Below are 16,215 nucleotides of genomic sequence, written 5' to 3'. Positions count from 1 at the left end.
ACGGACCCGGAAGCGGAAGTGGCGGCAGCCGCGACTTCCCGTCTCGGAAGGAGCGGAGGTTGAAGTGGCTCGTCGGGGTCCGCGCCGGCCTGAGGCACCGACAGCGGCAGCCGCCGCCGCGCGGGAGGATGCGGCGGGTGGGTCTCGCCTCGCCTCGGGCCAGGCCGGGCCCGGCTCCGCGGGGAGGGAGCTGGGGCGGGGGCAGGCGGTGGGCCGGTGCCGTCCCTGGAAGGTCCGCGGCGGGCCGAGGAGGGGGGAGCGGCCGGCAGACGTGGCTTTGAGTCGGTGCTGGGGGTCTCGCCGGGACTAAACGCGGCTCCTGCCCGGGTGGGGGCGGCCGCCGGCGGGGGGCTGTCCCGGGGACGGCCGCCGGCGGGGGGCTGTCCCGGGGACGGCTGCGGCTCCTCCGCCCGCACGTCCCGGCCGAGGAGCTGCTGCCTGGGCAGCGCTGGGAAAAGTTGCTCCGGGCGCCTCTCTGCCAAGGCCTGGAAGGGCTTTCGCGGCGGGACCTTGCTGTAGTGTTACGCCTGCCCCCCCTCCTCTCCCCCCCCCCCCCGCCGTGTGGAGTAATTTCTGCGGGTGGGGATGCTTGCAGAAGGTGGGGTGGATGACGATAGCTTTAGCGGTGCTTAACGTGCCGAGTGAATGCACGGAAAAGGCCAAGCAGGGTTGTTTCTTTCAGGTGAAAATGGGAGTAATTTAATGTGCTTGGAAAGTGGTATGTTTTAGGAGCCCACGCTCGCTCGAAGGCCAAGGTTTTAACATGGTAACTGCCCTTGGTTTGTTTTTTTTACACAGTGCTGTCACAATTCAACACGTGCTTATAAGGTTCATTAAGATTTGTCAGTTGGAAGGGGAAGTATAAGAAAAGTTAAGGGGAAAACACTTTCAGCTATGAATATGTACCACTTGATGCAGAGCTGTGGAAGTTTGCTGTCTGAAATAAGTAGGACAAATGGCTCGCTGATTTTAAAAGCCAGAGCCCTTAAATGTCTGACACTTAGTTGTTCTTACTCTGCTTTTTCCTTGGCTAGGAGTAGCTACTTTGCTTTTTAACTTTTTTTTTTTATTAATGAGAGCATCTGTAAGATTTTAGTACTAAGAAAGTGTGTTTTTCCTGTCCTTACTAAACTTGTAGGTTTTCTTCCAAATTAGTTTCCTCTCTGAAACTAATTCTTTACAATTGAGGACTTAACATTTCTACTGACAGAACTCTTCTGAATAAATATGAGTAAATGTAAAGCTTGTGTAAATCTTGTCTGTGTCTGGAGGAGGTGGAGTGTAGAGGAAGGAAGTGCAGTAGAACGAAACAGGTGTCTTCAGATATTTCTCTGTGTTCTTAAGAAATAGCTGGTTTTGTTTGTTTTGAAACCCGTGAAATCTGAAGGATTGCAGTGAGTGTTAAAAATGCCTTTTTTTGTTTGTTTTAAAGCTCTTTAATGAGAAAGCAGCCATTAAACACCTGAATGCTCTTCTTAGCACTAACTTTAAGCCTGCTCATGTGCTGGAAGTTAGCTTTAAGGAGGCAATGTAGATCTATTGTAACTTTGTTGTTACGCACTGTGTATGTTTCATACTGTGTGCTGTATGTATAGTCCAGGACATTTCAATGTGATTCTTGAACTTGTTAAAAGATGTTGTTTTCAAGTTTATCAGATGTTTCAAACGAGCTGAGCTTCATAGGAGGAGCATGAATATGATATGCACAGTTTCATCAGCAAAGCAGATGTAACTTCTATGTGTATTGGCTGTTATCACTTTTTAATTTTCTTTCAAGTAACTGAAAACAAACAGTAATTATGTGTGTAATTCAAAAGCAATTTTACTCAAAGTTCATAAATGGAATTGTCTTTCAGGCAGAGATGAAGCCTGGGAAATCATTGCATCCAAAGGTAAATGTTTTATAATGTGATTAGTGTATGAAAATAGCACTTTTTAACATTAAAAATGTAGACAAAGTCAAAAAACACAGCAGAATTTGTGGCAAATCCAAGAGCAATTTCAACTGCTGTTCAAAATGAATGAAAAATTTTTCCTGAGTACTTTCAGTATGCACTTGGGGTTTTCTGATCTTCAGCTGATAATGACATTAACCATTTAAGAGTAGCATTAGGGCACAGCAGAACATTATTAAAATGTCTTGATCATAAAGACTTTATTTTTTTCCTCAGAATTTTTATTGTTATGAGTGATTTATATTTTTAGCAGTTACTTAATTATGGGATCTGTAGCTCCTCTGATAGAACATACCGGCCTGCATTAATTCCTGGACTGCTGATTCAGCAGTGGAGACATGTAGATACAGATGTGTGCGTGCGTATCCAAATATGTGTATATACCTGTGGCATAAAATTGAAACTCATCACTTAGAAATTTCATTTCTGTTTTGAGAGGCAGTTCAGTTCTGTGGCTGTGTAAACTGAACTGGTCTTTAATGGCCTTTAAGCCAAAGGCACAGCAGCAGTCTAGCTAAGCCTTAATTTCATTAGGTCTTAACATTGAATTGGGCCGCATTGCTGTTCTTCTGTGTTAATGGTTTCCATGACAGAACTTTGTATTTCAATATTGTCTTCTACTTGTCTCAAGTTTACAAGCATCATCAAAAAAACACTGGTAGGAACCACCAACATTCACAAAGGCTAGCCTTTCTAATGCACCATTATCAGAGGGACAGAAGGAGACGTGAAGCAGATAGATGCTAGAGGAAAGACCTCTGATCATATTTGCAACTAAGAAAACAACATCTGAGAGGAGAATGCAGAGGAACTGAGTTTATGTAGTCTGGAGAAATTGAAGCTAGGTTACATATTTGGAGGTCAGTAAACATTGAACTAGAAGTAAAGAATTTAAGTTAACAAGTCTCCCTTCCTGTTAAGTACTGAGAAATATTTTCTAGTAGCAAGAGTAGCTAAGAACAAGAACAGCTTATGTAGGAATTTCCATTAATATAAGAGTTACCTAGGAAGACATCTACCAGATAAAACTATATGGTTCTGTTCTTGGTGACTGTATATTTGTCACGGGCATTGACTTTCATGGCAAGTTTAAAAAAAAAAAACACAAAACCAACAAAACCCCAAAAATCTCCCTTATGTTTGTTTTCATAGCCTCTAACTTAGTTTAAATAATCAGTGGTTATAAAATACTGTTACTGTGTACGCTGTAAAATGGGATGTGACTTCTTGTTATAGGAGAGCCTTGTCATTAGCGAAGTTATGACAATTACTTGAAAGACAGTGCTGCAATGTAATGTCCCTTAAAAAAAAACAAGGTTTTTTTTAGTGAAGTCAGAATGATTTCCAAGGGGTTAATGTTTTGTCTAGGAGATTTGAAAAGGAAATCTGTAGAGAAACCTTATTTCCCTGGCTGATACAACTTCCACTAGCCTGCCACTGGCCAACTTGCTGACTTCCCTTGGTGCCAGGGTATACATGGATGATGTTGCATGCCATCTCTCTGTAGAGCTGTGATACTTCTAACTGTACAAGGTAATATAACTGAGATAATCATGTTAAGCAGTCAGCCATTAAAAACAAAATTAACCAGTTGTATTTGCAGATGACAGGAATTAATCTAAAAGTTCTCTTTTAGAAGACATAAAGGAGTACACGCTTCTTGCCTTAACTGGGACATCAGGCAGTTATGGAGCAAGTCTGTAAGTGGTTCTTGTAGTCTAGGAACAGAAGTAGTCTTGTCTAGAAGGAGAAACAGGCTTGTCCAGGTGGTGAGTCCACTCTTTCTCAGATTGACCAGCTCACACATCAAAGTCTAAATATATTGTTCTCTCTTTCCTTCCCTATGCCCCCTGCCTTTCTGTGATTATTCTGGCATCCTATTAGTCACAAAAATTAAAGATGCAGGAGAATCGCAACATGTGCGATTCAACATAGAGTTTCTGGGTTGTAAGATGTTATATTGTAAACTGTTTGAAAGTTTTATAACTTCCCATCCAGCACAACAGTAATGGGAAATGAAGACCAAGAAGAGATTTTTTTTTTTTTTGTGTGTGTGTGTAGTCTTGCAGTACGGTCTGGACTAGTGAAGTTTCACATAGCTGGGAAGAAAACTTTAACAGTCATGTAGTTGCTCATTAGTGCAGAGTAGTCAGCTTTTCTTAAATACATAGGTGAGTATGAAATGCTTATGGCTGTGTAGTTTACCCTTCCTGCTAACTACTGTATGTTGAGTTCTAGTTGTAGGATGCATTGGTTTTGCAACTCCAGTAGCAAAGTTTTTATATATGCTTATGTATGTATTAGAAGTAATCACACAGCAGCAGTATCTCAGTAGTATAGCATTTTGATAATATCCTGCTGAAATGAAAATAGCAGTGCACAGATGAAACTAACATGGCTTAGTCTTCAAATAGGAATCCTTAGCATATGAGAGCTATCTGCAAAACTTAATCACCTTAAGTAAGATTTTTTGAGACTGTTTTGGGTTTTGGTAGTTTTTAATGATGGGTCTTATACTCTTTTGTGAATGTCTTGTTGAGAAAGCATTTTTACAGTCTCTTTCATTTTGTAAGAAACTCAGCAAAATTTTGGATAGCATACATAAGGACAGTGTTTTTACTATGTCGTTATCGATGTTCTTAGTCTTGAAATGTAGTGCAGGAAAAGTTTGTCAGCTTCATTAGGACTTTCTCTTACAAATTAAAGTATCTACTTTGTGTCTCCTAATTACTGTGGCTTCTTTACTAGAGAAATGGATCACAAGAATTAAATCTTCATATAGATAATTTGTGCATACTTGGATGTGGATATTGAACATGTGCTCGTAAATAATGTAAGAGAACAAAGGTGGAATAACTGCTGCTCTCTAGACTACTTTATATTTTGCCACTTTTACATATTTGGAGTAGATGCACTATATAAAAGCGTAATTTCATGTTGCCGTTGGTTAATATGTGAATCTTAAGATGTAACAGATTTATTTCTGATTTATATCTAATTGTCACATAAAATAATCAGAGACGGCAGTTTTTCCTGGTCGTATTGAGTGCGTATCATATTTGTGTAGTGCAAAGGCTGCAACTGCAGAGGTCACCTTTTATCATACAGTCCCACCAAGATGGCTGGTGCAGTGGCAGCCCTCTCCATTAGTATTAGGCCATGCAGGTTATTTTGGTGTGGGTCCTGTGACTTAATTGCATGCTTGGATGCATCTCTGCATGTCAGACTCCTTTGGAGTTAATTCAGCTTCTTACTGCACTACATCATTTTAGGAGGTTATAACTTTGAGTGTGTCTAAACTGTAATTATTATCTGCTATATAACTTAGAGTGTTCTTAAACAAGTGAGCTTGTGTTGTCACTTCCAGGCAGTATGGGTATTCAGCTCAGTGGTGACTGAATGGTTACTGTAGTTCTCATGTAGGTTTGGCAGGTTTTGCCTATTTCCATATGACACTTGAACCCAGCAGTGAGTAATGTGAGAGATTCTATGTATGCTGTGAGACATAACTATCTCTTATGGTTGGAAAGAAGATTTAATCTATTATCATTAACATCACTCTCCTCGTTTTATGCTGTGTGTATGTTTTTGTCATGAGTCTGTTTTCATGTTTGGACTTTTCAGTAGTTGCACTTTTCATTGATCAGAGAACAATGCAGTTAGCTGACTGTGTTCAGGGGTCTAGTATCATGACACAATCTCTCATTCAGCTGAAGATTTAGTATGGATTACTGTTCTGATAGTGGAAAACCATCATTACAAATCGGAACCAATCCAAATACATTTATGACAGCGGTTTTGCTGTAACTACAATGTGGTATCTTACTATAGAGGAGTCTCTTCTGACTAGTTTACGTGTTGCTCTGTAATCATAGTTGATCAAGATTCTGAAAGACATCCACTAAACAAGAGCAGACCCAGTATACATTGTGAGCCTCCACTGGTTGCAGAGTGAACTGCCTAAGCTTATTGAATGCTCCTCTTGGCCTTGATAATTAGCAACTTAGAAATAAGGGCTATTTTTGTTTGTTCTCTGGATTCTAGAATTACTTTTATGGGAAACTTTGACAAACTGGTGATATAGTCTGTATCGTTGTTCTGTTGGTTGGTAGGGAAGACTGAGGGCAAGTGTAAGTTATTATGGTCCCAGTCAACCAATTTTCTAGTGCTACTGATTGACCTTGCCTGCTGAAGTAATGTAAGTGGGATTTTGAAGAGTTCTAAAGCCTTTTCCTTATGATTGCTTTTCTGCTTGTTTTGCAGAGCTGAATGGTTTCTAAAAATTCAAAGGGAGTTTGCCACCAAGTTTGATGTTTATGCTTTAATGTGTTGACTTGCCATTAATATTCTGCAAGTACGAATGCTTGAATCACTTCCTTTTTTTCTTTCCCCAATACTTATAAATATATGTTTGGGTTTTTTTGCAGGATTTACTTGGAGTAAAAGATCACTGACTTCTACAATGGAAAAGTCATGGATGCTTTGGACCTTTGTTAAAAGATGGCTACTAGCTTTGGCTTCCTGGTCTTGGAGTCTCTGCCGTATTTGTCTTTTACTCTTGATAGTAACTTTTCACTTGTACGGAGGCATTATACTACTTATATTAATATTTGTATCAATAGCGGGTATATTATATAAATTCCAGGATGTGCTGCTTTACTTTCCTGAACAGCCCTCTTCATCACGCCTTTATGTTCCTATGCCTACTGGTATACCACATGAAAATATCTTTATCAAAACCAAAGATGGAGTTCTTCTCAATCTTATTCTACTGAGATACACAGGGGACAATGCAGCTTATTCTCCAACCATCATTTACTTTCATGGGAATGCAGGCAACATTGGCCACAGGTTGCCAAATGCTTTGTTAATGCTGGTAAACCTGAAAGTAAACTTAATTCTTGTTGATTATAGAGGGTATGGAAAAAGTGAAGGAGAAGCAAGTGAAGAAGGTTTGTACTTAGATTCTGAGGCTGTGTTAGACTATGTGATGACTCGGTCTGATCTTGATAAAACAAAAATTTTTCTTTTTGGCCGTTCCTTGGGGGGAGCAGTAGCTATTCACTTAGCTTCTGAAAATTCCCATAGGATTTCTGCCATCGTGGTGGAGAACACCTTTCTTAGCATCCCATACATGGCCAGCACTTTGTTTTCTTTCTTTCCAATGAGATATCTTCCTTTATGGTGCTACAAAAATAAATTCCTGTCCTACAGAAAAATCTCTCAGTGCAGAATGCCTTCTCTCTTCATCTCTGGGTTGTCTGACCAGTTAATTCCGCCAGTTATGATGAAGCAACTTTATGAATTATCCCCAGCTCGGACTAAGAGATTGGCAATATTTCCTGATGGAACTCATAATGACACTTGGCAGTGCCAGGGTTATTTCACTGCACTCGAACAGTTCATCAAAGAAGTAATAAAGAGCCACTCCCCTGAAGAAATGGCGAAAACGTCATCTAACGTAACGATAATATAACTGATATTCTTCTTGGGGGGGGGGGGGGGGGGAGGTACCTGCACTGTACCTTGATTTGTGAAAAGTGGTAAAAGAATGTCCATTTTTAAATGTATGTCATGTCTGTACTTGCCTAAAGAGTGAAATTAAACTTGGAAAGGTCTGATGCTTTATTAAGGTGTTCCAGATAACTTTTACATTTGCAGCATTGTAAATGAACCATTTTATGTCTTTCTCACACTTTTTGGTATCTCTGTCCATATATTCCATTTGTTTGATATGTACAACAGATGTTCTTAAAGGATCTTGCTACAAAAGTAGTACAGAATGTATTAGTTTAGAACAACGGGAGGCTCTTCAGTACTCACTGCTGTGTGTGTGAGCTTTTTGGACAGTCATGGTTAGCACAATGATTTGTTTTTTCTCTTGGAGTTTATTTGAAGTGTGCCATGCATGAGATTAGTGTTTTATTCCTTGAAATTTTATATTATGCAAGGTGGGAAGTCTTTAATGTGCTAAATAATATAAAATAACATTAATGGTAGAGTATACTTGCAGGTATACTATCCTGGGTTATTACTGTTTTTTACAGTTATGCATACATATATGTATTTCAAACTGCAACTGAACAGGAAAAGACACTTTCCCTGTTTTCATTTTACTATTTGTATTACAGTAGTGCCCCAAAAGTTGTACATGCCTAAACATCATGGCTTCAGGATTTTGCCCAGGTGGTTTCTTTATAGAAAACAGAAGTAATCTTCAAAAAGTCAGCAGTGTGATCTAAGCTCCTTTCCGCCCCAAGCGCTCTTCACTAATGTACAGGCAAACTATTTGTTGGTATTAGTCTGCTTGTGGATTTGAGGTGGGATTTCCCAAGGCAGTGTGGGTGCTGATAGAAAGGAGTGTCATACAAGGTAACAGTATGTTATTTGTATTTGTGTTCTTTTTTTTTTTTTTTTTTTTTTTAGGCTGGTGTAGTTAAATGTCTGTGCCCTTTATTCTTACCTCCAAAAGAAACAAATACAAATAATTACCAGTGATCACATGAATAGAGATTAATGTATACAGTTGTTACAGTAAGGATAATAAAAAGGATTAGTGCATTAAATTTAGTAGACCTAAGCTTAGTTAGTCTGAAAGAGACAACATTTATTTTAACACTTTTACCCATTTGCTTGCAAAAAGTCTTTTACAGTTCTGTTGTACCATGTGGAAGTAGCTTAGGCTTCAGCAGAAGTGAGTTTTCTTTAGCTCTGCTGGGATTTTTTGAAGTTAGTATCACCATTTCAGAGCCAGCAGTACTTAAATTGAGAGAATGTTGGGGTTCGTTGTTGTTGTTGTTTGTGTTTTGGTTTTGATTTTAGGAGTCCTTTTCCTAGGTAGTCATATCAAAGTTGTATGTTGTTAGCTCAGTCCGTATTGGAGTGTGGGGCTGTTTAAATCTCTTCTGCAGGTTTAATTTCTCATTTGCTGCAGCTGATAGTTTGCCTCTTCAAAATACTTTTTATGGGAAGAATGAACTGTGGAAAATGTTCCACACAATCTGTACAATTGCCCTTTGGATTGAAATTTTTAAATAAAACTTTCTGCCATGTTGTCCTGATTCAGAAAAGCATCTCGGCACACACTTAAAATCTGTTTCCTGGTGGACAGTGGTATTTTAAGCTTGTGCTTAAGTTCTCTGGTTGAATAAAACTGCTTTCCTGAACTGGTGCCTTAATGGTTATGCCTCCTAAAATTTATTACATGGAGTTACAAGTCTTATGTACACATGGGTAATAGTTGTCAGCAATTTGTAGATAGGGTGATACATTTTTACTTAAATGTGATTTTTTTTTTTAAATTTATTTTATTTTTATTTTTAAATAAACATATTCATTCCAGAAGTTGCTGCTTTCTCTGGTAGGTATCCTTTGTCATACTATTATTAAGGTTTTCTTAGAGTTGATTGAAAAAGCTATATACCTCTTTGGATGTGTAGACCTAAAATCATAGACAGAGAGCAGTTTTAAATCCGAGTGAAACCAGAACTATCTCGTCAGCCTTCCAGTGGTGGTATTTTGGGGGGGGGGGGGGGGGGGGGGGGGGAGGCAGGTGGGGAAGGTATATTGGTGAAGTTTGGCTAGGGGGGTGGGGAGTGTTTATATAGCAGAAGGGAGTCAGTAGGCATAGCATTCCCTTTCCCTGCTGTATTCTAAAATGACAATGTGAGCTGCTTGCCTAGATTGTTTCAGCTACTTCACATTGCTTTAGAACTAAGGTGGGGGGAGAGAAGGAAAATAAATGGGCAAATACTGCTTTTTTAAAAATGAGTTGATAAAGCCAAAAGAATAGATTACTTGTTGGAGACAGAATGAAGAGAAATAATTGTTTCAGAAGTTGTCATAACTTGCCATTAAATACCATTGTTGTTTTCATAAAAATGTCGATTTCTAAAGTAACATGACTTTTTACCCCACTTCCTGCCAAAGACAAACAAAAACTTCAACCCCAAATACTCCCAGTATTATGTGGCACTTGTATGCAAATGAAATATTCTCATTTGGGCACACAGTTGCTAAGTCAAAGTCAAATGTGTGGCATTAGGTTATGGCAATCTGGAACGGTTTGAAGTGGACTGTATCTAAACATTACTTTTGATTATCAAGCCATATCTTTTCACTATATTGTCTGCAGGACAGAAAGAGGAAACTTTGTCTGATTTTTGCAAGTAGTGGGTGTGAGAAGACACAGTTGTCATATATGCATCCTTTACACTTAATGTGGTTTCTTCCACCTTCCACATAGGCGCATTTTTACTTCTCCCTTAATGGGTTGGGTGCGTACACTTGTGAATGAATGTCTGTTATCGTGCTATTTTTCATTGCATTGGCTATGAAATCCACTGAAAGAAAATAGGAAGGAAATTATTTTTTTAATGCAAATATTCCACTGCTGTACGTACAATCTTTTAAGGGAGGGAGAAGGGGGAAGAAACTTGTTCTGATAAGTCAAGACTTGTTTTTATTTTATGGTCTGTGTGATGGAGACCCACAGTTACCTGCTTCTAAGAAGTGAACTTCAAGCAACAGCGTAGTAATAACTTCAGATTGCCTAAAGGTATATTATGGTACTGTTGCATTTACTCCACTTAATATCATTGTATGTTTTCCCTTAACAGTTCTCTGTTTGTGTATAGATGTTTCCCAAGTATTTGTCCTGTGTATATAAATTTCTAGTTTGGGAAGAGGAAGTTGGTTATTTTCACAGGTTTGTAAGAAAGCCTCTTGATTTAAATATACTCATTAAAGGAATTGTCTCTTTTATAAGAGGAACTTTGTGTATGGAGGAAAAGGGAAAAAAAAAAAAAGAAAAAGAGTGGGGGGGTCAGGAATTGAACTGGAACAGCTGTAGCAGTAGAGTCCTTGTAAGGCAGCATCCAGTATAGGACCTTGTGTGTGCACACATGTGTGGTTTTAATTAGTGGAAATACTTGAGGCTTCCTGCTACTGCAAGTTTACATTCCCAGTATTTGTTTCTGAACTGTGAAACGCAGAGAGATAAGCTATGTTTTCATCTGAAGAAAATCTAACTGGTGTAGCTGCCCTCATGTCCATTTCTCAGGTAAAATTAGAAGTAAGAGCACAAATACGTTTGGTAGGCTACGGACAATCTCTCAGTTGAAGGGCAGATGGATTAACTATACAAAATATGCATATCAGCATCTCTTAAGCTAATCATTTGTATCACATTGGAAGTTCACAGTGAAGAATGCAAGGCTGAATTGAGACTCCAAGGTATGGTCTCTTCTATTAGCAAAAAGATGCAGACATACCTCCGTTTGTATTTCATAATTTAACTCTTGAGAAGTACATTTTTTTTTAATGACAGGTGATTTTGCTAGGGGCACTTCTGCCAAATATGAAATCTGTGCCTCTTGCTTGTAGTGGGATCAGCCTGATGTATCCCATTAAGGAGGATTTACAATGCCATCCTGCTTTGTATAATTTAGGGTAGAACCCTGCAGAAGTGTAAGTAGAGATAGCATATTGAAGTTCTAAATAACACTTGTGTTTTGAATTCAGAAACGGTCATTGAATATATGATGCAAGCTTTTTGTTTGACTTCAATATATACTCAAAGCAAAAATGTCTTATAAAGTATTCTTAAGTTTTGTAGACAAAGCATAAATGTTACTGTATATGTGCTAATTGTGGCAAAGTTTTACAGTCTCATTCTAGTCTGGTTTTTACAATAAATTTAATTTTACAAAAAAAAATTTTCTATTTTTATGTACTGACATATGCAATAAATTGATACATTTAAAGTGCTGTTAATGTCTTGTTCATAGTTTGTGGCCTGTCTTTAGTATGTGTACAGGGGTATTTTTGTATGTATGGTAACTGATCAACCTCAAGGTATCATTTTGAGTTACTTACTAAAACCAGAGCACATGGAATAGACATCTGCATTGTTAATGTGGCATTTGTGGAAAGCTATTACAGCAGGGAAAAACTGTATTACAAATACCTCTTTCTAAGCTTTGTCATGTGTCCTCACTTTCAGCAAGTGTTAATAAGTAAAACTGATAGGTGGTAGCTCTCCATCACTTTCTAACATGTTCTGTTATCTGGGGGACTAAGAGATGGTCTAAATATTATGTCACTTAGGAAATATTTTTAAGTGTTTCTGACTAGTTTTACCACCTGTTGCTGGTACTATTTTAGATGCCAATTTTAAATGCTATAATGCCACTCTAGCAGGTTTATAGTTAATTCATGTAGCTACAGTGGGATACTTGGGCTGAAGCAATTTCTACTTTCTTACAGAGAAATGCCTAAAACTTCTATCACCTCTGCTCCCATCCTGCATGGTTAATGTGAAATACCCAGAAAATAAGGATTTAATGCTGTCTTTTCTAAAGCTGCAAAATGTGTGTCCTCTCCTGGATTATTGCAAGGCTTATAGTTCAATTTTAACCCAATACCTAGGAAGCAGGGGTAGGGAGGTAAGTGGTACATGTTGACACTTTATTCAAGATGCCTGTTAATTTTGAATGCAAAAAAAATAATTTCAAAAAATCTAATTCTTGAAGCAATGAAAGTAAAGGAGCAACTCAGATTTGGGTTCTTATGTGAATATTGCCCTTCGCAAATGAAAAGCAGTTTGCTGTCTTGTGAACTATGTCACTAAACCTTATATGTGCAGTGTTACTCTGAAGAATACAAGTCTTGCATTTGCTTTTTCTTATTTAAAAATTCATAAGCATCTGGGCTACAAGGTACAACGCAAACTGTGTACTGGAATGTCTCATGATGTTATATTCACTTGCTTAGTAGATATGTATAGGCTGTCATATCAGACAAAGGTAAAATATAGTGTTTGAATTTCTCAGAATTTGCAGGTACTGCTTAAATTATAGTAAATATTCATAAGAGCATAGGACTATCTGAACGGAAATGCTAGAAATGAAACCTAAACCAAAGGCAGGGGACTTGTCTGTTAAAAAGATCAAGTATAGGTAGGTAAGATTTTGCGAAAATGCAGAACTATCAGCTAAACAAAAATTACTTGCAGTGAAGATACTGAACGTGTCTGAGCTTTAAATCCCTTGTTGGACCCTATTCAGGGTCTTCATTTACAGTTTTTGTGGAGTTCTGTCTCTGTAAGTAGATAAGGAAGATACACATTATTTTCTGGAAATGTTTTGAAAACCTTAGTGTGATTAATTTGTTATGCTTCAGCTTGGGTGGGGACAGAATAACTCTTATGTTTTGAAAAAAACAGCAGTTTTTGTTTCTCTGAAATGCAATACAGCTTAAGAGCGGACCTGATTTTAATGTATTACAGAACACGGTTTCACTCGTAATAATTAGAGATACATCTTTAATCTTAAGCAATGAGCTGAATAATGCAAAACTGCAAGGTTGCTGACAAAAATGTAAGCATGCTCACGTACCAAGTTCGGAGAGATGTTGCCGCTAGTTTTGATGAGCGACTAAGGAATGGATTTTGCTGCTTGAAGACAGAAAGGAAGTTCTACAGCTGTTTTACATTATGCTTACATCTGGTATGTGCTAATTATTTACAAAAATGCAAAGGGCAAGGTCAGGCAGAGAACTCGGGGACTGTGTAGCAATTGGCTAAAGCTATGAAGAAATAATGCTATGATTTGAAAATACTTGGATCCCTGTCCTGTGCCCTCTATTAAAGGTCCACAGATTGTAGCAGCAGCAGAGTGGCCACTCCCACATGAAGGGCCATGGCTTCTTGTTTATTTTGCTACCATACGAATGCATTTTTAGCCCATCTGTGCAAAAGCTGTCAAGTTGCATAGTGTTGAAGAGGTGGAGAAATGCAATACTCCGTGTTGCTGAATAGCCAAGCCAGTGAGACTATTAGAAGTGAGCTACAGCTGTATGACAGAGCTCCTTTTTCCCTATGCAGTAAGAAGGATTTGCTATAACATCATGGGGGGGCGGGGGGAGGGGGCCAGGGGGAGGGGGGCGAGGAGGGAGGGGAGGAGGCTGGCATTAAGCTGCTGTAGTATATAAGTCTTGTGTTTTCTTTTTATATTGTATATGTTTTAAAAATTATTTTCTATTTCTTGTTGCTTCTGCTGCATACTGAGAGACACCTATAATAATTGCTTTTCCTTCCTGTGCCATTTCCTCTTCTCTTTGAAAGCACTATAGTAACCATGTAAAAAGTAATGATGGGTGCAACTCAGCTGTATGTTTGCTTAGTATGCATGGCAGATTTGGACCCAAATTGTCTAGATGTCTGGAGAAATAAAGTCTTATGCAAGGAATAAATCAAGCATAACTAAAATGTGCAGAGACACTCATGTTATCCTAGGCAATATTGAAATTGGGAGGCAAAAAGAAAAGAATACCTTTTTTGCTTCAGAAAAATCTCATAAGATTTTTTTTTCCTTTAACAAGCTAATATGTCAAATAAGTGTTTAACTGTTTGTATAACACATCCTTTACTTGCAAGGTATGCAACAGCTTCCTAAAATTTAAGATAATAGGATGCAAGATACATAGCCACAGGAGCACAACATCCACAGAGTGATTTTTGGTCTGTATCTGAGATGGGAACTTACCTGGTTTTGCTACTGTGTAAATTGCAGTTAATATCTGAAAGAACTAATTAAGTATCCCTGAAGGGAATGTGTACTCTTTCAGAGGGCTTTCTATGAATACTCTTAATGCAGCTATCTCTAATAGCAGAAACTGTCATACAGGATTTATTCTGATCTCTTCCAAAATAGTCCATCCTTTTTGTCCATCTTCAGAAAGGATCTGAAATTAAATGTGTTTAAAAATGGAACCTGTGCATATTCTTTGCTCCTCTATCTGTTCTGCGCAGTCTTGTGTAGTAAGGCAAGCTATCGTGGCCTCTTTCTTTTTGTAATAACCACAGGGCAGGAGCCAGTTTCATTTTATGGCTACTTCAGAAGTATGCAAAGCTGGACCTTTGCCACTGGAGGCGTAGTTTTAGTATGGCCATCGATATTTGCCTGGATCTCTGGGTTGCAGCATCTGCGCAACCTTCCTTTTTAAAATGGAACGTTTGTTTTTAAGTAAACTTTTACATTTCTTCAGTAAATTGGTTTTTTACCCAAGTCTTCATATTCGAATCATCTGCTTCTCTTTTGTACGTTAAACTTCATTATGGGATTTTCCTCCCTCTCGAAGAAGATGCTTTTGTGGTTAAAATACAGGACTGGATTTCAGGAAATCAAGAGTTCAGTTTCTGGTTCAACCACAAATTTCCTGTGTGATTGCTTACTATCTCTGCCTTGGTTCCCCGCAGATGTAGTGATGATGTTTTATAAATTTGCACGTTAGCAGGGCGCATCTTGATCATTTAATCTGATACTCTGCATAACAGAAATGAAAAAAAAATTAATTGCCTGCAGAAAAGACAGGGTTTGTTTCTGGTGTAACATCCTGGAAGGTTTACCCGGCCTTGATTTTGTTGAGAATTAGATGGCCAGTTCTAGGTTTCTGCTATTTAATGCAGTGGCATTTTCTTTTCTAGAAATAGTCTGGAAAACAGTGATTTGAACTGCGCTTGAGGTGGTCACTTGTTGTCCTAAGGTTTTACTGTGTGCATGTGTGGCATAGTGTGTGTGTCTTGAGCCAAAAAGAGTTAACATGGTACGTACTTTTGCAAAAGGGTTTTCAGGGAGGCTGGCCAGTAGGCGCAGGCTGCTAACCACAAACTGAATGCCCTTTCCATGATGAGCTCTTTAAGGCCTCTTCTATTCATTCTGGATTTTTGTTCTGAACCCTTTTCACTGTTAGGTTTTGGCAGTTATAACTATATGTAAACAGTTTTGTCGATATAAAAGCACGATTACTGCTACCTCTTATTTTTGCTTAATATTTTGCTTCAGTATATATCTCCAAATATTACACTTCTGTTCCAAGAAGAATGTTCCACTGAGAGCTCGTGTTCAGCTGGAGTGAACACTCTCCCATGTCTGCTAATGGAAGGCTAATCTGAGCACTCCTTAGTCCTCTTTAGTCATACCTTAGTTTAAAATGCAGAAGAAACTGCACGTGTGTTAATTTTACTGACTTTGCTTTAAGCAGGTTAAGGATTACTTTGCAGTTCTGCCAACAAGAGGAATCATAAGGACAGTACTTTATGACAAGACATAGTGGCAAGCATCGAGGCACTGACTCCAGGCTCTGCAGCTGGCATGGGTTTTTTTGTTTGTTTGGGTTTTTTTAAAGTAATTTTTCTGAGTTTTTACTTTAATGCAATTAGTAGTCTGCAATTTACTGAAGCTTCATTTGATTGTGTTAA

The 16,215-nt window shown here is 38.5% G+C and overlaps 1 protein-coding gene across 2 annotated transcripts; it reads left to right on the top strand.

Moving 5' to 3' along the window:
• The first annotated feature begins 3 nt into the window (after window positions 1–3).
• Window positions 4–9,121, top strand: ABHD13 (abhydrolase domain containing 13). Of its 2 annotated transcripts, XM_049816024.1 has the most exons (3): window positions 4–137; window positions 1,857–1,892; window positions 6,383–9,121. In XM_049816024.1, the coding sequence occupies exon 3, from the start codon at window positions 6,418–6,420 to the stop codon at window positions 7,429–7,431; it is 1,014 nt and encodes a 337-aa protein (XP_049671981.1). In that variant the 5' UTR covers window positions 4–137; window positions 1,857–1,892; window positions 6,383–6,417; the 3' UTR covers window positions 7,432–9,121. The 2 variants fall into 2 exon arrangements, with proteins under 2 accessions (XP_049671981.1, XP_049671980.1); XM_049816023.1 differs by lacking the exon at window positions 1,857–1,892.
• The last annotated feature ends 7,094 nt before the right edge of the window (window positions 9,122–16,215 follow it).

The sequence above is a fragment of the Accipiter gentilis genome, chromosome 13, assembly GCF_929443795.1.
Source record: "Accipiter gentilis chromosome 13, bAccGen1.1, whole genome shotgun sequence".
In the NCBI taxonomy this organism is placed as follows: Eukaryota; Metazoa; Chordata; class Aves; order Accipitriformes; family Accipitridae; genus Astur; species Astur gentilis.
This window is presented reverse-complemented; position numbering and strand designations above follow the sequence as displayed.